The 26,276-nt window shown below is 40.3% G+C and overlaps 1 protein-coding gene and 1 long non-coding RNA gene across 7 annotated transcripts in view; one reads left to right on the top strand and one right to left on the bottom strand.

The window, feature by feature from the left end:
• LOC121854154 overlaps positions 1-26,276 on the top strand; it is a 102,666-nt gene that overhangs the window by 13,247 nt on the left and 63,143 nt on the right. For 4 of the 6 annotated variants that reach the window (XM_042348581.1, XM_042348580.1, XM_042348584.1 and 1 more), the window contains exon 1: positions 22,146-22,276. The exons of 1 other annotated variant lie outside the window; for it this stretch is intronic. In XM_042348581.1, coding sequence (XP_042204515.1) covers positions 22,146-22,276 — 131 coding nt within the window. Of the gene's footprint in view, positions 1-22,145; positions 22,277-26,276 lie in introns of those variants that run through there. One more of the 6 variants, XM_042348583.1, reaches the window with a different exon arrangement.
• Positions 10,767-11,484, bottom strand: LOC121854156. Its single transcript, XR_006086493.1, has 2 exons — positions 11,042-11,484; positions 10,767-11,007 (listed from the first exon to the last, which is right to left on the bottom strand). It is a non-coding gene; the product is annotated as an uncharacterized LOC121854156 (long non-coding RNA).

Genomic DNA, 26,276 nt, shown 5'->3' with positions numbered 1-26,276 from the left:
TCCACCTCTCCACCAATCTAACCTCGCCTTGTCCGGCCTCTCCACCCAGTATCTACCGAACATCAATGCTACTGACCTGCTCTGCATCTCTGCCACACGCTGAGCTCATTATCAACGCAGCCCTCATTTGTTAGTTATCAACGCTCCCACTTGTTAGTTATCAACGCTCCCACTTGTTAGTTATCAACGCCCTCACTTGTTAGTTATCAACGCTCCCACTTGTCAGTTATCAACGCTCCCACTTGTTAGTTATCAACGCCCTCACTTGTTAGTTATCAACGCCCTCACTTGTTAGTTATCAACGCTCCCACTTGTTAGTTATCAACGCCCTCACTTGTTAGTTATCAACGCTCCCACTTGTTAGTTATCAACGCTCCCACTTGTTAGTTATCAACGCCCTCACTTGTTAGTTATCAACGCCCTCACTTGTTAGTTATCAACGCCCTCACTTGTTAGTTATCAACGCCCTCACTTGTTAGTTATCAACGCCCTCACTTGTTAGTTATCAATGCCCTCACTTGTTAGTTATCAACGCTCCCACTTGTTAGTTATCAACGCCTTCACTTGTTAGTTATCAACGCCCTCACTTGCTAGTTATCAATGCCCTCACTTGTTAGTTATCAACGCCCTCACTTGTTAGTTATCAACGCCTTCACTTGTTAGTTATCAACGCCCTCACTTGCTAGTTATCAACGCCCTCACTTGTTAGTTATCAACGCCCTCACTTGTTAGTTATCAACGCCCTCACTTGTTAGTTATCAACGCCTTCACTTGTTAGTTATCAACGCCCTCACTTGCTAGTTATCAATGCCCTCACTTGTTAGTTATCAACGCCCTCACTTGTTAGTTATCAACGCTCCCACTTGTTAGTTATCAACGCCCTCACCTGTCAGTTAACACTAACCGGGCCGGCCCCTCACCCAAATCTTACCGCCGGGCTCATGTTTTGTGTGATGGTCGGTGCAGATATAGGCGTTCAGGGTCGGTATCTACATGTCCATCCTCACTGTGACCTCTCTCACCTCCACCAGTCCCCTACAGTCCTACACCCTGTGCTGCTTCTTCATGTACAGAATCGAAAACCATCTATGATGTACGTTTTAATGACTAATTTATCAAAATTCTATTAAATGATAAGTAATCGGAACTTTACCAGTTCAGTCTTCACTTTGTCGACGCTAATTACTACTGAGCATCTGAAGAGAAACACTCAATTAACTTTTTACAGCAGGTGTCCATCAGCCGAGTTTCGCTTCAGACTCGCATTGATCTAAAGAGCCCTCTGATACGGCGAGCACTCATGCGTCTCCGGGTAATATGAATGTAAACGTGACTTACTTTACTATCACCAACACAGTAACTTATTCCTGATTTCTGTGGTGGCGAAAATGAATGATCTATTGAACTGACTATACACTGAGGGAAGAATGACCACTGTAGGGTGATGCGTTTCCCGCCGAGTACCAGCAAACATGAATAATATAAACGTGACCTTTGCTGCTTACGACGGTAACACGTCGACTCTTGCCAGATGCGACTTGACGAGGATGAAGTGAATCAGATTTCAGATTTGCCCCCGAGGGGGCTAGTTTATTGGGCACCCCCTTACATCCTGTGCAAGGTGAAGCGCAGAAGCGTTTACAGCGCCCAACAGGGAAGTATGAAAAGTTCATACTTGCCTTTATGACTCGTACATTAAGGGCGTAAAAGCCTGAAGGGTCATAGGTTCTGTCAAGTTACATAAAGTGAGAGAATGATGAGTGTGTGGGGGGAAAGTTCCCGGTACATTTTATCTGTTTATGGCAAAGTGTGGCAGGTCCCTAATAATGTCAAATGCCAGGCCTGTGACTAGGAGGAGGGATATCTGGTCTGGGAGGGAAGAGGTGTTGGTAACGGCTGGGGACCTATAGGAGGAGGTCATAGGGGGTGAAGTGAATCTTGTATATGAGTAACGTTTGAGAAGGTTGTGGAGTCGTTTACTTCATCATTGTATTAATGTGCGTGTTTTGGCGATTCTGTCATTGGTCTGGTGCAACAAGTGAGTTTTTATCCTGTGCAGTGGTTGATAGAATTAAAAAGAACCTGTTGAAACGAACTACGTGAGTGAGGTTAGTGTTGTTAAACCGTAGATTTAGTTATACCTTTTACTGCAACGCGTAATATTTAATGCAACAATAGCAAAATACAGTAGTTCTCTTAGTATCAACATAATTAAACAAAATAGTTGTTTTGTCACATCCTAAACCAACACTAATCAAAAATTATCATGATCCCTTTTATGAGAATTTATATATCACATCTCTTTGTTAAGACGATGGTTCTCTTTAACGTATATATAATTAGTATACCATATATGTTGTAATTATTCTATATATAACTTGTTTATGTAATAGTTGAACAGGATAACACGATTAAGACTCAACCGTTTCAAACTCGACCGTGTTCATCGATGTGACACCTTCGTAAGGGAATGTCGTTGGACAGTTTTTCTCGATGGTGCAGTGTTTACTATACAAAATATAATGAGAGGAGCTGGTTTATGTAGAGTTAGAAGTTACTCTTGAAAAAAAATGGACGAGAAATGAATTTGAGGATGTTATTGAAGAACAGAGGAAGGAATAAAAGGGTTGAATGACATATGCGTGGACAGGTGACCGGATAAAACCCCAACGGACAAAACCCCAGTCTCATATATAAAATATAAAATAAAACACTTTTAAGCTTAGGTTAGGTTAGGTTAGTGTTGACAAATGACAACCCCATTGGGGTTTTGTCATGGGACCGCGTGGACACATGTATTCAAGTGGAACGGAAGTGGGCTATCTTTCAAACGGATGTGGTATACTGTACGTTATGTAGTGAATCGTTGAATATTCTGCTGTGACTGATTAACTCTGACCATTAGTCAACACAACGTCTTCTGTATAGATGTCAGTTTGCTGGTTAACGTTATATGGGGCTTGAGGACTTGCCCTGGCGTCATCAAACCCACTTGCTCAATGTTATTCTGTTATGAACTTTAAAAACACTTTTGCAACGTTCTTCACGTGTGTGTAAATAATTCAAAGGAAATGTAGAAGGACAAGGGTGAGATGGATGACTTAACGTGAGGGAGAGTGATAGTGGCGTGTGGAGGGAGGTTCTCTAGCATGAGTTGAATTGAGTTAAATTGAAACAGTTTATTTAGCCACAAAAATACAGATGCAGAGTGGATAATAATAACAATATTAACATGGCTGAGCCAGTTGAGAACCTGAGCTCTCTTTGAGGCACCTGATATATACTATACATTTATCTCAAGGAAGTATTATGTAACATTTAGTATCATCTGGAATAGTACAATAGCATGGTGGTAATAAGAACATCTCATAATGTTACCACGGTTATCACTTCATTATATATATATATATATATATATATATATATATATATATATATATATATATATATATATATATATATATATATATATATATATATATATATATATTACAGTGGAATTGAAAAACATAAGTATAATGGGGGAGCAGTACAACATGGGTTGTACAGTAATAAGGGTTGAACAAGAGGACAGAGCTGTCAGGATTATGTCTAGTTGGCAATTATGTTTATTGCAATGGTAATTACTTATTTATTTACATGATAATTTCCGATAAAACGATTTTGATGGTACAATAAAAGCAGGTACTGTAAATATAGTAAGTGTTACAAGAAATATTAATACTTCGACAATAGATATTTTTTAAGAGATGATTTAAAGGAAGGGAGCGTAGTCTTTGCTGGGATGGGTGGGGGTAAGTTGTTCCACACCTTCACACCATGATATTTTATGGAGGTCTGGGACTGAGAGGAGTGCATGTGGGGGTGGTCTTAGTAGCTCTGGGTCAGTATGGAATCTTATTGTTATTCATTCTCTATATTAAGTTCTTAGATACCGAGGAAAGCAAGTGATGAGCGTAGCAACTTTGTAATAAGTGCTGGAACGCTGGAAAGTTTTAAAAGGAGGCTGGATAGATTCATGGATGATTGAGAGTGGTAGTAACTCTCGACAGGGGCTGCCATGCACAGGCCAACCGGCCTATTGCAGACTCCTTATTTTCTTATGTTCTTATGATGCATTAACATAAGTGAAAATTTGAAGGTCACTGCTGGTGCTCACGAGACTGTAGCGAGGAGTGATAACGTCTCGTAAAGTCATGTCTGCCAAACTAGAATAATTATGTTCTTTTTGCTTTCATATGTCAAATTTATTTAGATAAAACGCTACCGTGGCACTGCTGTAGAGTAATGTAGTAAGTATACCAGGTGTGTCGTCTCAATAACTGGTGTACAAGCCCGTGTTTTCTGTAAGTACTTTTTTTTATAAATTTTACAATTTACATATTACTGTATACCTAAATACAGTAATATGTACTAGTAGTATGGTATGTTTACTTGTTTACGAAGCTAGAACCTTCTGCTGCGTACTGTATAATGGCTCCCCCTCTCCTCCTGCACCATTGTTAAGGATCCTTCCTTGCTTCTGCGATAAAAATATCACAGAGCTGTATATAATGCCCAGTGGCTTTTTTTTTTATAATAAAGTGAGACATAATTCATTTTTTCCATGTCCAGAACGCTCGTAGTAATGAAAGCATGCTTCAAGCGGAGGTAAATTAAAAGGTGATTCAGCTCAGGGTGTGATCGGGCGAGATACAAAGAATTTAAACCTCTTGGAACATGAACTGGGACCTCACTTCCTTCCAAGCCGCTTAACACTTGCCTGATACACCATTCTCACCTGTACTGCTCATTGGACGGGATAGCCTTGTATTCCACACCACATAACATTATTCTTCCTAAAGAGATGGATTACCAGACGCATAGTGGGGCTGAAGAGGACGTTATCAAACTAAAGTATTCTACTTTATGTTGGTGAGAGGCGGACGATGAGAAGCAATGCAGGCAAATGAATTTCATCTTGTAGAACGGTCGTGAAATAAATGAAGTTAGGTGATTATGTATGTATATGGAGGATGTTTAATGGATCTCGGTAATTTTATGTAGTTCTGCAATATATTAAGGTGTTCGTTTCTAGAGGGGAAGATGTGCTGTAGATTCGTTGTAAAACCGCTAGACATCAACCGTCATCACCAGCGTATACCACTTACGTCGAATTTAACGTATCCTGGTAAATGTCCTAAGTAGAAGGAAGTCACAAGATTACGAATAAATAGGGAACAAAATATCTCTGGGTTTTGTGACAGACTCGCTACAGCAATCGAGAACCAGTGAGGTGAACGTGAGGGCCAGAGGTGTAACCGTTACACCTTTGGCCCTCACGTCACGTTACAGTGTAACGTGACGTGGGTTGTTGCACCGATTCAAGGCTTCGCTGTTAGGACGGACCGAGACAATGACGGTGTGTACTGCAGTGAGTAAAATTCTTAAATAAAATATAGATAACGACGAGAGATACTTCAAATGTTGGTGACCTTTAGTGTTTAATTTTCGATCCACCACACTCCCTCTCCCCACACGTGTACAATTGGTTCAGCATGTATGTAAGCACTGCAGGGATACAGTTTAGTATGTATATAGACAATGCAGGTATACATAGGTCCGTATTCAAGGGCCTGACAGTACAGTATAGTTTGAATTTCTGATATCATTACTGTGCGTTGTAATGTTCTTTATTACATAATACCTCTCAGTGTAAGCCACGAGGGGAGTGCTGTTGATGTGTGCACAGCTATGTCAGAGATAAACAGTGTTATCTGTGCTATCAAACAGTGTCGCGGTGATATTAATCAAGGTGGTGACACTTGGTACACGGAAGCTGTTGCCCTACCTGCATGAGTCAATGCCCCTAAGCCATCACTACCTCGTCTAAACAGAAGGAAAGTTAATAGATCTAACATGCCAGCAGTTCCCCAAAAGAGTATTTCCATCTCACCACCACAATTCCTTTCGTTGGCCATTACTCTGTGAACTCTAAACTCGTTCCTCGTCAACTCAACAACATGATTTTCTGGGGCTCTCTTTTTCCTTCAATGAATGACTCATAATCGAGGAAAAAATTTCTGAAGTACAAACAGTCAATGGTCAGTGATCCTCCTTCACCAGAGTGGCTTGAAGCAGAGCTGGAGTGTTGACAGCAGAAATGGAATGCTTGGGAATCTGACCTGCCCAACTCCCTGACAGCTACACATAGGCAAACCTTCCCTTTATCTTATACGAACATATAATTACTGTATACTGAATTATGCTCCAAGTCAGTGCCACCTTAACAGTTACTTGGCGCGAGTGTGAGCGTTCCATCAGTCAACTCATGAATCTCAAAAGTTATGTGCTCTCTACACTAAAACTAGACACATTAATGGTCTCGCCTTATTGAATGTTTATAGAAACATAATCATAGACATAAGAGACTACCAGCTTTGCTCGAGCTCTTCCTACGCGGGTGGAATTAGTAGATGTTTTGGGTGATAGAACAGCGTCAGCCAGTGCATGTTTTCGTAATATTAGCAATGTAAAATATCCTTGAGCAAAGATTATTACATTACCTTGATTTTATGTTAAACTGATAACTTAACCTTGATTTATTTTGTTAAATTTTGTGGTTATATTGATTTACTACATAAAATTAGGGTTATTTTTTATTTCTTGTGTTAACTTTAGTGGTTTTTAGTATTGTGATGACGAGTGTGTAATATATTAATAAACTTTTCCTTGACCATTAATGAGGTCTTGTATATATTCCTTAATTATTAGAAACAGACCAACACTTAGTTTTATGTATTAAAGTCTTATTAAACTCATTTTTATTACTGACTGGGTCCGTCCCTTTATACAGCTCATCTTGTATATGGACAGTACAGGTATACAGTTTTCTTGTGGTTCCTTGTGATTATCAGCATATACTTGGATCACGCGCACCTACAGTGATTTACTTGCACAGTTTAACAAGTATATAGACAGTACAGGTCTACAGTTCAGCATGTATACAGGCAGTACAGGTATACAGTTCAGCAACACACCAAGAGCCACCATCATTCTCTTAATAATGTCTGATTCCGGATAAGATTTAAGTCTTTACTTTTCCAAGCATTGTTATGTACCCTGAGGAAGAAAGATGGCAGGTTCGACTCATCACCCGAGGCAGCACACTCTACTGCATCATTACCAGAGGCCGCCAGGAACGTCTACAGAGAAGACGCTACATTGTTGACATCAAGATCAACTTAGTTTCTGGATCCTTAAGGTTGTGAAGCAGCAGTCCTCCTCCTCACAGTTTGGGTCAACATCAACGATCTTACTGAAACAAAATCGTTAGTACAATTAGACTCCTCAGAAGATGCGGTAATAAAGCCACCCTATATTCCCACTGTCTTCTTCCGTGTCTCGGCTGGACTATCTCGCCCTACTTTTGGTAAGGCGACGGAGGATATCACAGACAGTTGGCCCAGTATACTCAACATTCAGTTCTTAGACCATGATTAAATAAGGTTGGAAGAATATTAAATAAAATAATCTCGCCTAAGAGAAAATAAAGTTACAGGTCTCTCCCTCAATCCCTCTTGAATATTGTATTATCTCGTCTACCCAGCCCACCTTTAACGAGTCAGAGATGGAGAAGAATGGCTTCATCCTGCTTAGGGGGAGTGAGGAAGCATCGTCCCCGGAAAGACCTTGTATCCCTAGCTGTGAGTGCCTCTCCTGCTGGGGGACTTCCTATTACTGATATTAAACCTTTCCTTAGGCACTTACCTTAACCCCGAGGCCCTTCATGTCGGTATAGTCCTTTACCTCTCCTCTCATACCCGCGCCAAGAACAAGTGTCTCTCTTCCTATAGGCCCTCAGGTCAATACGGTCTCTGGGCCCTAAACTGTGGTACACCTGGGAGACAGTTTACAGGGTATAGGAGTCATTTAAATCACCCACAGAAGGTTTACCACTACTTGGTCAACACAAAGGGGATCCAGGGTTCTCACACCTTATAGCTCTTACAGCACCAAGAGTAGGTTCCTGTGTTGTGTTGGAGGGATGACAGACAGTTTGTGTGGGTATACATAGGTACTTCCATCTTTGTTGCCGCTTTTTTTCCCCCGTAAGGCAACAAAAAAAAAGGTGGTGGCTTAACTCTGTTTTGTTCCAGCTGGCTCAGAGACTTGGTCTTAATGACAATAGTGTTTATGTATACAAGTAAGCAGTTACCGACTTAAACAAGCCATTACAGGCTCAACAGCTTTCAATTACTCATTCCAGTCCCTCAGTGTAGTCTTCGTCAGATGAAATAGTCTGGTGTTCACATTGCTTACTCTTCGGTGCCCGAGGAGTCTCTGGTATGTGTTTCAGCTTTTTCAGTGTCCTTGAATTTTAATTCTTATTGTGACAACTAGAGCCAAGAAATGGTTGGGTTTAGTTGAATAATCATCCATGTGTAGTCCTGAGAAATAATCCAAAATTTCCCATGAATTATTTTTGTTGTTTTGTAGAGAGACTGTAAGTGTCCTCCCAGCACAAATAATTGCCAGTTATATTGCTTGTATGTACTGTAAAAAACACGATATAATCATTTACTGAAGGTTTGGTCATTGTTCGTAAGTGAGAATTTTTTTTACAAGAAACATGTAAAAGTTTAGTTTACATAAGGGAAATATAAAATATGTATTATGACATAAATTACTGAAGTAGAATAACAGGTTCGTTTTAGTGTAAGTGGTTCTGGCAACACGGATAAGAATACCGGGAAAGAGAGAACACACCTGTAGTAATGGATGACCGTCACTTGATCAAGGTCTTACATATTATACAGAGGATACTTAAGTATGACTAGCGGACGGAAATAGCAACAAGTCTTGGTATACTGGAGGATTATGAACGTTGAAGTATACAGTTGTGTTGTCTAAGTAATGTTTGGTTGATCGCTGTCTTAATTGTTGGTATATTGGCTGGCGTCGAGCATTGTATTTATTTTTATTTTTTATCGTCCCCGTGCGAGTATAACGTCACCAACGCTAAATTAAAACTGCTTCAGGAAACATGTTGTCACTTTAAAACATGAACTAAGGTTTAACTGGTTACTGCAGGCTTTGAACATAGTCGTTTCCTCGCGGCGGTCTAATATTTTCACCTGGAGACTACCTTGTATAATCTGACCGCAGAATCAGTTTGAATTACGTGACGACACACACACCTTGTCCACCTTACTGTTTATGGGAGGTAAAATGTCTCAGTGGTTTTGATAGGAACGAGAACTTAGGAATAAAGGTGTGTCTTCGTGGTTTGGTGGAGTTAGGTTAGGTTATTTTAAATATTGTCTTACGTGTTTAAATAATATATTTCTTTATTGATTTATTTTTTTCACTCGCACAAAAAGTAGTAAATAATTTCTTATATAGATGGATAGATGTGACCAAAGGCGTCCACTGCAACTCTTCTATGGTGAGGGAGGGGGGCCCTTGGGGATAGGCTAGCCCTCACAGTCGGGATCGCTGAGCTAATATTTTAGTGGTTTGTTTTTCCTTCCCTTCGTTTTTGGTATATTCTAAATCCCCTTCTTTTGTTGGGTATTTGTTGCTTATATATTTGGACACAAGTCTAATCCGGGGGGAGGGGGGGGGGGGCGGGTGTGACTCAACACCCACCCCCCTAGCGGACGCCCAAGCATGTGACGTGTTGTTTGGCATTTGTGGTATTTGAATTTGTTTTCCTCCACCAGTGACTAACGGAAATAAACTTTACAGGTTTATTACTTATAACCTAATAATTGTCTCTTGTCTTGAAGATAGAGTATTACCTATTGTGGTGAGCTTATAACTCTAGCATAACCTGCTTATTACACACTAACTGGTTATTGTTAGTTGTATGGTCAATATGTGAAATAAGTTGCCGTCCAGCTGTTGTCCGGGTGTAATATCCGCTGTGTTACGGTAATTTATCATTGTTGCATCACTGTTAGTATTATTAATCGACGAATACACTAAACCCTCCCAATACCGGACGAATTCATGCACGCACTTGTCCAATATTGGGAGGATTTTGTTAATGAGAATATCCAGAAATAAGAAGTCCATTATTTGAGAAGGTTTACTGTATCCATTACTTTACTGAGAAGTCCGTTATTGAGAGGGTTTAAATTTATTTTACATATGTGTAAGTGTAAATGGTTTTCACTTTACCAAAGTTCAGTCACTCCAAAAAGTATCTTTACGATTTTGTGTGAGACAATGGACGAAGAATTTTGACAATCCTACCGATACAACAGGAGTCGAGATGTTCATCGGCCCCCTCCGTGTAGTTACTTTGGAGGGGGGGGGGAGTTACACATTATTATCTTGGTTTGAATTATTTGATAAGCCGAAGAAACCATTGTGACGTCACTGCCAAACATTGAAATATATGGCTATTATATACGTTCTTAGACATAAATATGTATTGTATTATTTTCACTGTTATTCTTTATTTTTTTAGCATGTGTGTGTGTGTGTGTGTGTGTGTGTGTGTGTGTGTGTGTGTGTGTGTGTGTGTGCGTGTGTGAAAGGCAGGCAGAAGCAAGGGTTAGAGAAGACCAAGAATGAGACGAACACCACAGATAGTTTATCATGAAGAAGGAAGAGGAGGAAGGCGACTTGAAGAGGTGTACAAGGATATGAATACTTGAAGGAAACACTTGATGACAGTGTACTACCTTAACAAACAAACTGACAACTCACCCAATCAGGATAAATAACCCAAATACTGACAATCACTTAAGGATATAAATCACAACTAAACACATATACACTGTTGCAAGTTTATTCCATTAAATGTACAGTATACTTTTCGTTAACACACTTTTACATGGATTTTGTCACGAGAAAAGTTTATTACGATTTTTGTATAAATGTTTGCCTTTTTACATCATTGTGAAGTTATTTTCCCTGTTAAAATTGATGTTGTAACACACATACTGTACAGTATATTATTATTAGTGGAAGTGGTTTAGATACGGTATGTTACATTGTTAAATCTGGGGAGGTAAACTTACAGGTCAGGGTGTTGTGATGGGGAGGTAACTTACAGGTCTGGGTGTTGTGATGGGGAGGTAACTTACAGGTCTGGGTGTTAAGGTGTTGTGATGGGGAAGTAACTTACAGGTCTGGGTGTTGAGGTGTTGTGATGGGGAGGTAACTTACAGGTCAGGGTGTTGTGATGGGGAGGTAACTTACAGGTCAGGGTGTTGTGATGGGGAGGTAACTTACAGGTCTGGGTGTTGTGATGGGGAGGTAACTTACAGGTCTGGGTGTTGAGGACTGTTTTACAATGAAATTATTTTTGTAATTCCTTTACTAAAAATGTTATGTTGAGAAAATAACACTGTAGTTACATTTAGACACAATACAGAATAATGACATTAATATATTAACAATACAAAATGAGGTTGTTATATGCATGTTAATATTAGCCTTAGAGCTATCATGCATAAGGGTGTTTACATATGCTGAGCATTATACAGCTAATTGTCATGTATATATATATATATATATATATATATATATATATATATATATATATATATATATATATATATATATATATATATATATATATATATATATATATATATATATATATATATATATATACGCCCAAAAAAGTATCTTCACGGATGGTCGATAAACTTCAAAATAAACACCACGATTCCTGTTGTCTCGGTAGGGTTGTCAAAATCCTTCGTCTGTTATGTAATATTGTCCAATACAAAGTGGTAAAGACACTTTTTTGGAGCGTGTGTATTTAATAGTACAGGGAAGTACGAATTATTCACATGGAGGACGAAATTGCACTTGTAAACAAAGATAAATTGAGTGTTGGTAGACTTATGTGTGTGAGGTGACTGGTTGATCTAGATTCTTCAGGAGAAAATGACAATTAAATAAGATTGATGAGCTGTGTGTGTGAGTCGGATATCTGACTGTAGAAACATGCGTAAAACTTGAACAATTGGCTAAAAAGAGTATTGGCTCCTTCCCTAAGAATTTTTTCCTCCGAGTGATGTTACAGTCTACTTAATATTACTGATGCTATTTATACTACGACTACTACAATACTACTAACACTGTTACTACTAAAATTCTACTACTACTACTACTACTACCACCACCGTTACTTCTACTACTACTGTTAATACCCGGACTAGTATGCGATGTAGTTATAGGTGTGGAACCTCCTGACAAAAACAACAAATTCGTCTCTTATTGTACAAGAGGTAAAGACAACATGAGAGAGGAGTTCACTCAAATAATCGTGAATCATTATATAAATACAAGGTTTATGTTCCTATCATTCCTGTTGTTATTATTATGCATCCGCTAGTGTTATAAGTTAAAATTTATGAGGATCAGTAAAAAAAATAGTTAACAGAATATTGAAGGAAGGACATGTATGGGTGTGATGGCTGGTGTCCTAAAAGTGCGGGTACTGTATTTACCTCAGTGAACTCGCAAATGGTTATGACTCACGTGCGTTCATGATGACTTTAGGTGACTCAGAAGTTATCCTAATGATGCCTGGTGACTCACACATGACTCACGGGTGTCTCGTACTTTCTTCTGATGGTGCCAGGTGTGACACAGGTGTCCATATAACGACAGCTGCTCATAATGACGCCAAAAGCATCACAAGCACACATAATGACGCTAAGTACACTACATAAAAGGTGCCTATACTAGAGCCATGATGAGACCAGGTGATTCACAGTTGATAAATTTGACCTCTTCTCACAGGTGATAAATTTGACCTCTTCTCACAGGTGTTACATTTGACCTCTTTTCACAGGTGTTACATTTGACCTCTTCTCCCAGGTGTTACATTTGACCTCTTCTCCCAGGTGTTACATTTGACCTCTTCTCCCAGGTGTTACATTTGACCTCTTCTCCCAGGTGTTACATTTGACCTCTTTTCACAGGTGTTAAATTTGACCTCTTCTCACAGGTGTTAAATTTGACCTCTTCTCCCAGGTGTTACATTTGACCTCTTCTCACTGGTGTTAAATTTGACCTCTTCTCCCAGGTGTTACATTTGACCTCTTCTCCCAGGTGTTACATTTGACCTCTTCTCCCAGGTGTTACATTTGACCTCTTCTCCCAGGTGTTACATTTGACCTCTTCTCCCAGGTGTTACATTTTGACCTCTTCTCTCCCAGGTGTTACATTTGACCTCTTCTCCCAGGTGTTTTGACAGGTGTTTGACCTCTTCAGGTGACCTCTTCTCCCAGGTGTTAAATTTGACCTCTTCTCCCAGGTGTTACATTTGACCTCTTCTCACTGGTGTTAAATTTGACCTCTTCTCCCAGGTGTTACATTTGACCTCTTCTCACAGGTGTTAAATTTGACCTCTTCTCACAGGTGTTAAATTTGACCTCTTCTCCCAGGTGTTACATTTGACCTCTTTTCACAGGTGTTAAATTTGACCTCTTCTCCCAGGTGTTAAATTTGACCTCTTCTCCCAGGTGTTAAATTTGACCTCTTCTCCCAGGTGTTAAATTTGACCTCTTCTCTCAGGTGTTACATTTGACCTCTTCTCCCAGGTGTTACATTTGACCTCTTCTCCCAGGTGTTAAATTTGACCTCTTCTCCCAGGTGTTCGCATCGAGATAACATATGCAACAATCTATTCACTGTCAGGCCCTGTGTTCAATTGCTAGTCCCTGCAACAGTGGCATCAGATGTAATTTTAGGGGTTTCAGTATTATGATACACGGAGTCCGTACAAACAGAAGTAGATACTTGTGATTTAGTGGTTATTGGTTACGAGTTCGCAAGTTGAGGGTTGGTGTTGTAATTATCAGTCTTATTCTTATTCTTGTTCTTCTCTTCCTTCTTCTTGTTCTTATTATTATTATTAATACTGTTATTATTATTATTATTATTATTATTATTATTATTAGTTATTATTATTATTATTACTACTGTTATTATTGTTGTTATTATTATTATTTTTATTATTATTATTATTATTATTACTATTACTATTACTATAACTATTATTATTATTATTATTATTATTATTATTATTATTATTATTATTATTATTATTACTACTACTGTTGTTATTATTATTATTATTATTTTCTTTCTTGAGGCACCAGGGGCAGGAAACACGAGTGTAACCAGAGTGTAGGATAGTGGGGGTGGGGAGGAGGGTGTTGTGGATAAACACTGGAACGGAAACCTTAATTAGTAGCAAAAGTGTTCTTCTGAAGTATTTGAAGTTGTTGATTATTTACAACAGGTTCCATGATTTTGAGGAGTAGGAGGAGGGGGAGAGGAGGAGGATCGAGAAGAGAGTTGCGTTACGGTAATTATATAGAGGAGGGTTGGATCACCTTATTTCAGCATTAGATTATACTTTGATAACTACGACAAGAGAAGACTATATAAGAGAGATTGAAGGTGATCTGATAAGGAGTAGTTAGTGTTAAGGAGAACTTTGTATGATAAGAATGATTTGCTGAAATGACCGAGGATGAGGTGTATTAGGGTAAGGTAAGGTGGATGGACCGAGAAATTGGAACGGGCGGACACCTGGAACGGAAGGACACTTGGAACGGACGCACACTTGGAACGGACGGACACTTGGAACGGACGGACACTTGGAACGGACGGACATTTGGAACGGACGGACACTTGGAACGGGCGGACACTTGGAACGGACGGACACTTGGAACGGACGGGAGCTGTATTCGGCATCAAGAGGGAGGAGGCGGGGAATGGTTAAGGTGTTGAGTGACTGTTTGTTTGTTGATGGTATGTGTAGATTAATTTCATGATAGACTCTATGTTATTTTTTAGATGATTCGAAGCGACATTTGTTTATTGGTGGGGGGGGAGGAGATAGTTGTAGAGAGGGGGAGGGGTTTATGGTAGGGAGGGAGGGGGGGATGCGGTAGTTAAGGATGGAGAGGGAAGGGAATTTAGAGAGAGAGAGAGAGAGAGAGAGAGAGAGAGAGAGAGAGAGAGAGAGAGAGAGAGAGAGAGAGAGAGAGAGAGTGTATGAACACTAACCACCAAGATATAACGACAGAATAATATAAACAGGAAAGTTCAGAACGTTCAAAGAAGTTCAGATCCATTGTTTTTTTTTGTTGGTGAGAGATGGTATACTAGCAATTACCTGATACCTTTCTAAGCTTCAACATTAGTTTAGGTTAGGTGTGGTTAGGTTAGGTTAGCTACACGTTCAAAATGTTCACTTAATGATATAATCTCCATATACGTGTTCAAGATGTGACCTTTGATTTGTTACTAAGAAAAACCTTTACACTGTACACTCACATCTCTACAGGGTTTAACATTATACAGTATATTTATTAATTTACAGCAGGTTTGATAGCGCTATCTAGGTCTAATTAGTCTTTCCATATTCATAATACCCGTCACACTCATTATAGCTTCCACACACTCATTATATGTCACACACTCATATGTCACACACTCATTATACCTTTCACACTCATTATAGCTTCCACACACTCAGTATAGCTTCCACACACTCATTATATGTCACACACTCATTATACCTTTCACACTCATTATACTTGCCGCATACTCATTATACATGTCACACTCATTACTTGCCACACACTCATTATAGCTTCCACACACTCATTATACCCGTCACACTCATTATAGCTTCCACACACTCGTTATACTTGTCACAGTCATTATAGCTTCCACACAACAATTATACCCGTCACACTCATTATAGCTTCCACACACTCATACTTGTCGCACTCATTATACCCGTCACACGTATTATACCCGTCACACGTATTATACCCATCACACTCATTATACTTGTCACATTCATTATAACTTCCACACACTCATTATATGTCGCACATTCATTATATATGTAACACACTTATTATACCTGTAGCACACTCATGTCACACTCATTATACTTGTAACACTCGTATATCACGCACTCATTATAACTGTTACACTCATTATATGTCACTCATATATCACGCACTCATTATATCTGTCACACACTCATGCCTATCACGCACTCATTTTACATTCCATACTCATTATATCACCCATACACTCACAGCTCAATAAGGACAGCTTGTACCCTCGGACGTCCTTGCCTCCCTCGACCCCGCCGCCGGTTCATTACACCCCGGATGTAAACTGAAACCTTGTCTGTCAGAGGAAATTACCACACGTGACTTTCGTTTCCACCTCCTCCTCCACCTCTAGCTACTCGTCCTCCATCACCTCCTCCATCGAGCCGGCTCGTTCCCCTCCTCGGCTTCTCCTCCACTTTCTACTCCACCTCGTCCTCCCCCGGCTCGTCCTCCACTTTCTACTTCACCTCGGCTCGTCCTCCACCTCCTCTACCTAGGTTAAATTGGTTTAGGTTAAGTTGGCGTTAGGTTAAGTTAGGTTAGAGTTAAGTTAGGTTAGGTTAGGTTAATCTTTCGGCGAAATAAGCTGGTGGTGTGGAGAACCATCAGGTGATCCCAATATCATTTATGTATGGAGATTATTAATGACAACAGTGTCTAGTAACTATTATAGAACTATTTGTAATTTACCGGAGCTATTTAACCGCATCTGGGAATTGTATGGGTAAATCTTCGGGTAGTGGTGGTGGTCGGGTGGGGGTGGTAGAGGTCGGGTGAAGGGTGGTAGAGGTGGTCGGGGGGGGGGTAGAGGTCGGTGTGGTGGTGGTCGGGTGAGGTGGTAGAGGTGGGTGGGGGGGGTGGTGGTGGTCGGGTGGGGGGTGGTAGAGGTCGGGTGGGGGCGGTGGTGGTGGTCGGGTGGGGGTGGTAGAGGTCGGGTGGGTGGTAGGTGGGTGGTGGTGGTCGGGTGAGGTCGGTGGTGGGTGGGGGGTGGTGGTCGGGTAGAGGGGTGGGGAGGTGGTGGTGGTGGGGGTGGTAGGTAGAGGTGGTGAGGTGGTGGTGGTGGTGGTAGAGGTGGTGGGGGTGGTAGAGGTCGGGTGAGGGGGTAGAGGGGGTGAGGGTGGTGGTGGTTGGATGAGGGGGTGGTAGATGAGGGGTGGTGGTGGTGGTCGGGTGAGGGGTGGGATGGTTGGATGAGGGGTGGTGAGGTAGAGGTCGGGTGAGGGGTGGTAGAGGTCGGGTGAGGGGTCGGGTGGGAGGTGGTGGGGTGAGGTGGTCGGGTGGTGGGGGTGGTAGAGGTGAGGTGGTAGAGGTCAGGTGGGGGTGGTAGTGGTCAGGTGGTGGTGGGGTGAGGAGTGGTGGTGGTCGGATGAGGGGGGTGGCAGAGGTGGTGGTGGTGGTGGTGGTCGGGTGGTGGTGGTGGTGGTGGTAGAGGTCGGGTGAGGGGTAGAGGTGAGGAGTGGTAGAGGTCGGGTGAGGGTGGTGGTGGTCGGTGGGTGGTAGAGGGTGAGGGGTGGTGGTCGGGTGGTGGTGGTGGGTGGTCGGGTGAGGAGTGGTAGAGGTCGGTGAGGGTGGTGGTGGGGGTGGTAGAGGTCGGGTGATGGTGGTAGAGGTCGGGTGAGGTGGTGAGGTGGTAGAGGTGAGGGGGTAGAGGTCGGGTGAGGGGTAGAGGTCGGGTGGGGGGTGTTAGGGGCCGGGTGAGGGGTAGGGGGGGGGGGTGGGAGGGGGTGGGGTGGTAGAGGTGGGTGGGGGTGGTAGGGGCGGGTGAGGGTGATAGAGGCCGGGTGAGGGGTGGTAGAGGTCGGGTGAGGGGTGGTAGGGGCCGGGTGAGGGTGGTGGTGGTAGAGGTCGGGTGAGGTGGTGGTCGGGTGGGGGGGTGGTAGAGGTCGGGTGAGGGGGTGGTAGAGGTCGGGTGAGGTGGTGGTGGTCGGGTGAGGGGTGGTAGAGGTCAGGGGAGGGTGGTGGTGGTCGGGTGAGGGGTGGTAGAGGTCGGGGTGAGGGGTGGCGGTGGTTCGGTGAGGGGTGGTGGTGGTTGGGTGAGGGGTGGTAGAGGTCGGGTGAGGGGTGGTGGTGGTTGGGTGAGGGGTGGTAGAGGTCGGGTGAGGGGTGGTAGAGGTCGGGTGAGGGGTGGTAGAGGTCGGGTGAGGGGTGGTAGAGGTCGGGTGAGGGGTGGTAGAGGTCGGGTGAGGGGTGGTAGAGGTCGGGTGAGTTTTGAGAAGCCACGATAGGAGAAAGCTTGTTTAAAACACATGAAGCGTAACTAGAACCTGTAGAAGCTTGAACAACATTTCTGGTGAAAGTAAGGTCATCAACCCCATGTTAAATGGTAGGTATAGGCTAACAACCCTCTCTTTGATAATAGTACGTAAGAAAAAGTTATCGTTAGGATATAGAAAGAAAATAAAAAAATCTGGATTAACTTTCACCAGGGTTGTGTTAGAGCGAGTGTGACCCAGATTTAAGCCCTGATCAAAAGTAATGTTAAGTTCATCTCTGGGTCGCTAGACATTAATCCCGGTGTTGGCTCATCAAGTAAACTGCTGACTCATCTTTCTTCCTTTAAAGCAGAAGATTCAGCACATAAGACGGGTGAATGGTGTAGGTACAGTACACAAGTCCGCATGACTGGCAAGCCGGGTCACCACCATGCACACACGATGCGCCAAGACAGTTGAATCAATATACTGCGAATCTGCAATATTATAACTTCAGTATTTTGTTATCTGGATTATTAAGAATTTACTTTTAACCTTTTGTACTTAACTTTCAAAACTGTTTAAATACAATGATCTGTATATTTTATAATCTTGTATCGTGTTTTGTGGCCTCCACCCTCGACAATATTTTACGAATAACCAAAATAATCGCTTGATTAAAAACGCTTTTAATAGCTTTATTTACTAAAATATTACCTCGAATGAAAATAAAGTACATTAACAAAATTTATTCATGTTACCATTACTGTACAACCGGTCGTCACCGTGTAGGCGTTGTGGTCAGACTTTCACTCACTAATGATCATTCTTTCCTCACGTCACGCACTCTGGCCAAGCTCGTCTGCATGGATGAGAAACACACTCCACGACAGAGGAATTCTCGCTCCATAAACGGTCTCAAGCTTTGTGTTCTTCCTCCTCTTCTTCTCTGACCATCCTTCAGTGCGTGACCATCGACCCTTAATGTACACCTCCCACGTAGACCGTAACTTGGTATTTTGCGAATAAAACAACTGTTGCCGACAATTGATTAATTGATTGGTTGTGGTAATTACATCCCTGGCGACGCAACAGCTTATAGGTCATATGCTGCTGAATTAAACTTGTTGCCGACGATCATTTGTTGAGTGTATACCGTACAGAAACTGGTGTGAAAGTAATTATATTTTGTCATTACACAATAGTAATTTATCACCATCACCTGTAAATAAACTACAGTATTACAGTACATCATGGTTTTGTAATCCTGTATTCTTCATATCCCTTACACGTATACAAAGAGAGGCATTAGAGATTATGATACTGTGTAAAGAAATGCAAAATAGGACCACATAAACCTTGGACTACTCTTCAGCCGTTGAAAGCTAAAGAAGTGCTCTTCAGCTTTATTAGTTAGGGAGAAAAATAAGGGCTTATGAGAGCCCCCTTTTGCAGATGAGGCAAAATTAAAGTCGGGAAGCATACACGAATTAAAAGAAGCATTACAAAATTAAAAAGTACAAAAGGTAAAAGGTTGACTTAAAGTTTCAAAACAGTTGTATGAAACATGCGGGTGTTGTTAGAAAGTCAGGTACCGATGCGTACACCCAAAGCTTGAGCCAGAGCAAATAATGGTTGGACTCGAGGTGTGATTGCTAGGTTCAGGGGAGATAAGAACAGATGTGTTCCGTCGTTGATGGAAGAGGGCAGGGTGAATTTAGAAATAGGAAACTCGCGAGGAACCCAAGAGTTTCAATAAGTCGACATCAATGCGGACATGATTGAAGATGAAAATGGATATAACTTACGCTATTTTTTGGGGGGAGGGGGGGGGGATTCATAAAAAGACACTGTTGTTGGTACTACACTATACGAGTACTTCCTCAACTGTTTTATTTGATACTCTTTATCAGCCAGTGACTCGTAGGGCAGGAGACAAGCTGTTGTCAACTGCACCCGAGTGTGTACTTGGCCTGCAGGTGTACCATTAAGAAACACGAGTCCGTAGACATTCCACTTCCTAAAATTAACTTATTGTAACTTGTACGTGCCACTTTGAATCCCGTGTCTTTACACAGCAACAAAATTAATATAAATACACTAAAGAACACTGGTACTCTCCTGTTTTTCGTCTATGGTGAGGTACTGTACTCGACGGTATTATCATCACCACGCGTGCCAAGCTGACAGACGAAACCAAAATAAACTATTGTCATCAGTAATTGATAATTATGTACCAAATAATCATAAATATTAAAATAAATACATATATTACGATTTTAAGATTACAGGTTAATAAGATTTTCTTGAACTTTAAGTATTCAAGGGTGTCCCTGTAAATCTTAACAAATCACGCTGAATAACCAGATAGTTTTAATTGTGTTTCGTTGTCCATAAATAATCATCATACCTACAAAATCCTGTCTTTCAGATATTTTTGTCAAGGAGTCCTCGTCTTTAAGGTTTATTGTTAAAATAAACCTTCGGGTGTTTTAAGACAATACTCTCCATGGTTAAACGAGAAAACCCGATGGTTCATATTCACCTGTTAAGACATTTTTTCACTTAATACAGTGTTCTGGAAGCCTTACTCTTACAGTTAGGGAAACATTGTACCGTATTTTTTTGTTTTTGTTCAGAAAATAATGGTCGTAAGTTTTAAGGAAATCCCTATCTTACGGGTTATTTAAGAAAATTGTCCTTTAGGCTCATCAAGCCAATGTTGTCCTTCAGGCTCAGCGTAAAGAAAACCTTGTCCTTCTGGTTAATTCGGTGACATGAGACCTAAGTTGTTGCATCGCCAGGGATGTAATTACCGACAACAGTCAATCAATCCTTCAGGTTAATGTGCTGGTAAAAATATTATGCTGGTATATTTGAAAAAAAAATCAAACCCCTGACTCGCTTATTATTAGGAAAGAATGTGTCAGTTTTAGGAGAAGGCTTTTAATAACACAATTACTTTAGCATATTCTAAACTACATCTTGAACTGGCCTACAATATGCCTTCATACAAGTAAACTAATTTTAAGATGTACATGTGTAGACATGTAATTTATGTCAAGCTGCTGTGAAACAACCCAAATATACAAAGTTTATCTCACGTGAAACCGAAAATAACATTCTGTTATGGATTCTACACATATTAAATAATAATATTCACGAAGCATCTAATTGTGTACTACTATTGCAGATTGTTATAGTTTTGTATATATATATATATATATATATATATATATATATATATATATATATATATATATATATTCTTTACTTATTACTCCTAAAACTATAATAATATGAAAAGACTACATCATTCACAAAGTCATGGTAGCAGTTCGTCTTCACTGATCAGCTGTAAGTTATCTACGTCAAGCTGCTGCCTGCATAATAAACAATAAGAATATTAAGCTGGGAGAAATTCTACATGTATCTTGTATTGACAAGCTTCGAGGCAGTTACATATGATGTTTACTTGATTTCGTTGTTTCCCATTGATCTGACACCACTGTACAACTTGTTTTACTGGGATATTTTGGTACATAACTTAGCCCTTAAACGAAAGTAACAATAAAATGCGTATTTCTTTCCATTCAACATTGACACTAACAAAAAAATACTATGGTAATACAGTCATGATCTTAATACTCCAATCATGTATGAAATTTGATTGTCAATGAAAACATTCACATATACGGGTGCAGGGCAAATGATATCCCAACCTAATCCGATAATCTGGGTACTGTCGATTGTCTTGACTTACATACTAAGTCGTACCATTTTCGGTAATGCACGCTGTCATGACATCTTTCAAATTTCTCACAGAAGAGTTAGTCACAGGCCACAAATGATGACACAATCCAGGTGGGCGGGGTGTAAAAATCTTGTGGAATCTAATCCTTCACAATCACAACTGAGGTCACTTTTTTCTTTTAACTCCTTTTCTGACCTTTAGAAATACGACATATCATTCTAGTCATATTATACTGTTCTTACGTGGAACTATACCGCTATTGGTTTACTGGAGAACGTTAATAATGTGGACTGACTGGGGTGGGAGAGGTCGGGTCAGCTGATGGTTTGTTTACTTCGGGTGAGCAAATGGCGGCCCGTCGGGAGGGTGTCGGCGGCTCACTCTGGCGGCCGACGGCTCAACCACACCACGCAGCATGACACAGAAACCACTCTCACCTCCTCATACATATTGTGAGTATTGTGATCTTTTGTTACCTTTGGTGATATTGATATAGTACGGTGTGTGGTCCCAGATATTATAGGTGTGTCGTGAGAACTATAGAACGAGTAACATATATTGAAGGTGCCACGATTGCTGTATAGGAAAGGTTTTTTCTCTCTATGTCTTCGGTTTGGCGGCGAGGGAGGCCATATTGGACTCTACCCCAAACACAGGCTCCCTCAGGACGGTGGTTGATGTTTTGTGCACAATGTGTTGAAGTATACTACATGTCATTGATTAAGTGTGTACAGGAATACCGTTCATGAAGTCTGGAACAGTTGTAAGTTATATGGATGAGTGGAAAGAGTGTTTTGAATCACCATATTCTGCTGTTTGTATTGGATTGAAGCTGACGACGGTTTGGTGAAATTTGATCCATTGCGGATGGTGCATGACGGACATGACGCATTATATAAACCATAATTACATTACAGTAGCCAGAATGTCAATTGATCCTTTGAGATTTAGCACATGTATGGTTATGCTATTTCCTAATTTATTCAAGATGGTGAACAAAGTAGAAGCCTGACAAGTATGCTATGAAGCATAGCTTATCAACATGACATACCATCCCATTTCTGCAATTAAGGCTGTTGACTTGCAGCATGATACCAATGAGAAGGATGATTTTAGCCCAGTTTGAATGCAGGTTAATCATCTTAAGATGCCTTCACACTGATGCCATGGTGCTTGCTTGCTGCCTAACAACCATCTTCACTGTTGGCTAGTAAATTTTTCAAGTGAACTTTGAAGATGTAAATGATGCATTTTCATAACTATTTCTTTTCGAGTGAGAGAAAAAACTGATGTCACCTTGAATGTATTGTACATACAGCACAAGGACCACTACAGTAATTTTGTTTTTATTTTACTGAATTTCGTTTTTTACAAGAAATTCTTGAAAAGTTTTGAGAAGTAAGATAAGTGGTTATTTGTAACCCAGAATGTCTTGCAAAAGATATGTACACTTATTGACAGTTAAAGATTATGTGTGCAAAGCCAAGCCATGACTGAGTGTGTAAACTATATGTATAAATTGTTAGAGGAACTGACATTGATGTGGAATTGATCTTGGCTCTCAAATGGTATATTATAAGGCTAATAAAAAGTACCATCTTGTATATATGTGTTTGGAACTGGCTGGTTTTATGGTAGTCATCTATTGTACTGATGTATGATAGCTGTTGTGGCAAGAGAATGGTGGTGCCATTATCACCACTCATTATGAAGTGCATACAGTATTAAATTCAAAGGCAAAAGGTTCTGTCTAAATAAGTAAATGCTGTAGGTATTTGGTGTTTAATTCATTTAAATCTTTTTAATGTATCGAGGTGGTTCATGATCCATACCTTACTGAAAAGGAACATTTCTGCATGTGTAGGGTGTTGGCACCACTAAATGATTGGAAGTATATTCTTGGAGTGACATTTATTTTGTTACAAGGGGAAGAAAGTGTAAAAGACTTATGACTTTATATTGCCTTGTGTTCTTTTAAAATTTCATGAAGATTTGTTTTAATTGATTGTAAAAATTGTGGGGGAGCAATGGGAAAACTGCTGTACTGTACTGGACTATGAATTCACTTTGGAAATGGCCTGCATGACTTCAGTGTTTTGTGGATTCAAGAAGGAAAAAACTGAATTGTGTCTGATATAGGAAGTGTGAATCAATGATCACTGCCAATTTTTGGTACTGTATATATTGCTCAGTGGTTCAGTACTGCTAAAATCACTCCAAATTCACTGATGATTGTTTTTGTTTACCAAAGGCACACCCTACTTGTCATTTCCTAAATTAACTCACAGTTGTGTTTTTCTTACTCCTAACTGGACTTACATTCTTTGCATTAAAACAAACAAACAAACAAACATGTAAAAATCCTTTGAAAAATAAGCCATTGGAGTACTGTAATTGTAGATATTTATCAAGAATAGAGATCTAATAATTGCAAGAAGACCTGTTTGACTTGATTAAATGCTTTAACATACAGTATTGTAAACAATACTGTACAGGTAGTGTCATTAGAACAAGGACTAGACTGAGTCAAGCTGGAGTTTCAGGAGGCCTACCTCAAAAAAAAATAGGTTACAGGGCCTATATTTAGCCAAGCTTTCCATAGTAATAAATCAGTACAGTGTACTTTACTACAAAGTGGTTGTTAATCCTTCCAATCACTGCAGGACTATTAAGCTATTGGTTGGATTTTATCGATATGCTTGGACAAATATTTCAGTAACAATGTTGAAACAATAGGAATTTGTGGACAGTACAATACTGTATAGTGTATTCTTAACACCACCTCCATCTGGCAGCTCCTTTTTTATGTGCAAACCATAATTTTGTTGGTGAAGGACAGTAAGACTACTGTATCCTTAAACTGAAAAGTTACCCTCCTTGTGGAGCTCTCATTTCTTTAAGGGTGGACTGGAAGCAAAGGTTACCCTCTATATTTCTAGAAGCAGGATATCTAAAAGTCAACCTTATCTACTTGCTTATTAAGTAGTACCGTCTATTGCTGCCATCTTAATTTCAGAGAGCCTATGTTTCTTCAAGCTCTTCTTACACGTGTTGAGCAAAGTGTTATGACCTGATTTGGTGATAATTTAGGGATAATTAATGAAAAAAAATTGGCAGTGGGATTGGTCTGCTTCCAGTAGAATTTCTATACTGTTTAAAAATGGGCAGGAGTGGGATTAATTGTTTCTCCAAAGTATGTAACTCAGTTTACTGCAGAGGTGACCTTCTGGTGGTGAAAAGATATCAGTATTTGTTATTATGTACCTGAAAACCCACGTCTTAAGAGTGCACTCGGCTTTGGACAGTCAGTTTAATAAGCCATGCTTGCAAAGCTTTGTTAAGCATCATTTTGAATAGAAAAACAATAACAAATTGACAGCGGGTTATCTGAATATCCAATTGTACTTAGAAAAGGAAGAGGAACTAGAAAGTTTTGCTTGAGAACTTCAAGTTAAAGATTTAAAGAAACTTGATGGTATTGCAGATTTCCTTAAAAAAATTGGCATTAATGGAATTATTAAAATCTTAAAGGCCTTCAAAATTAGGTGTTACAGGATAATGCCTATGATACATTAAACTGATAAAAAAATAAATGAATAACAGTGTTAAGATTGGTTGGAGTGGTGAAATGAGATACATAAAGTCATATTCAGGTTGCCAGCCTCACATGAACCAGATTTGGATGTACTGTACAGCATCTGGTGTACCTCATACCACCATTTTTCTTATATACAAGCTAAGGTTTGCAAGTACGTGTTTTCATATTGTACGTTTCATCTTTCCCAGACTTATAAAATGCACCTTGGATAATGTCTTGCACATCTTGCACCTCAGTGACACCAACAAAATGCAAACCCTTGTTTGTGTGCTATTCTTGGAGTCCCCGGGCTTTCAAGGGTTTTATCCACCATGCCTTTCCTCTGGCGAGTCAATAAAAACGCTTGAATAACAGCATTAATTTTTGAAGAATTATTTCTCGGCTGTTATTGTCTGGAGGTTTGGTGCTACTGTCATTAGTCTAACCTCAGTTTCAAGACCATACTTCTCTTTGATAATGTTCTGGGTCACCCTGAACATCAAAATTACTTGTACCATATTATTCAAATCATGAGTATGCTGCTCAACACCACTTGCTTAATTCAAACCGTGGCTCTGGGAGTGATAGCAGACTTTATCGCATTTTCTTGAAGCTAGCCTTTTTTCATGCAGAAAACAATAGAATGTATTGTACAGTGCAGGTATTCATAATTTGAGTGTACAGATCCTATACTGTATATCTAGTGTTCATTCAATATAATTGACAGTACAAGTATATAGTTTCCAAGTTGCTTTTGGTGTAAGCCTGGAAACTTAATAGCTACGTCAAAAGGGTGGACTGTGGCTGGGAGTGCTTCTTCCATTGTACTGTACTCTACTGTGAACATTTGTCATTGATTGTTATACCAGTTTCTC

The sequence above is a fragment of the Homarus americanus genome, unplaced genomic scaffold, assembly GCF_018991925.1.
Source record: "Homarus americanus isolate GMGI-L3 unplaced genomic scaffold, GMGI_Hamer_2.0 scaffold13581, whole genome shotgun sequence".
In the NCBI taxonomy this organism is placed as follows: Eukaryota; Metazoa; Arthropoda; class Malacostraca; order Decapoda; family Nephropidae; genus Homarus; species Homarus americanus.
Note: the sequence above shows the minus strand (reverse complement) of the source record. Positions and strands in the feature narration are given on the sequence as shown.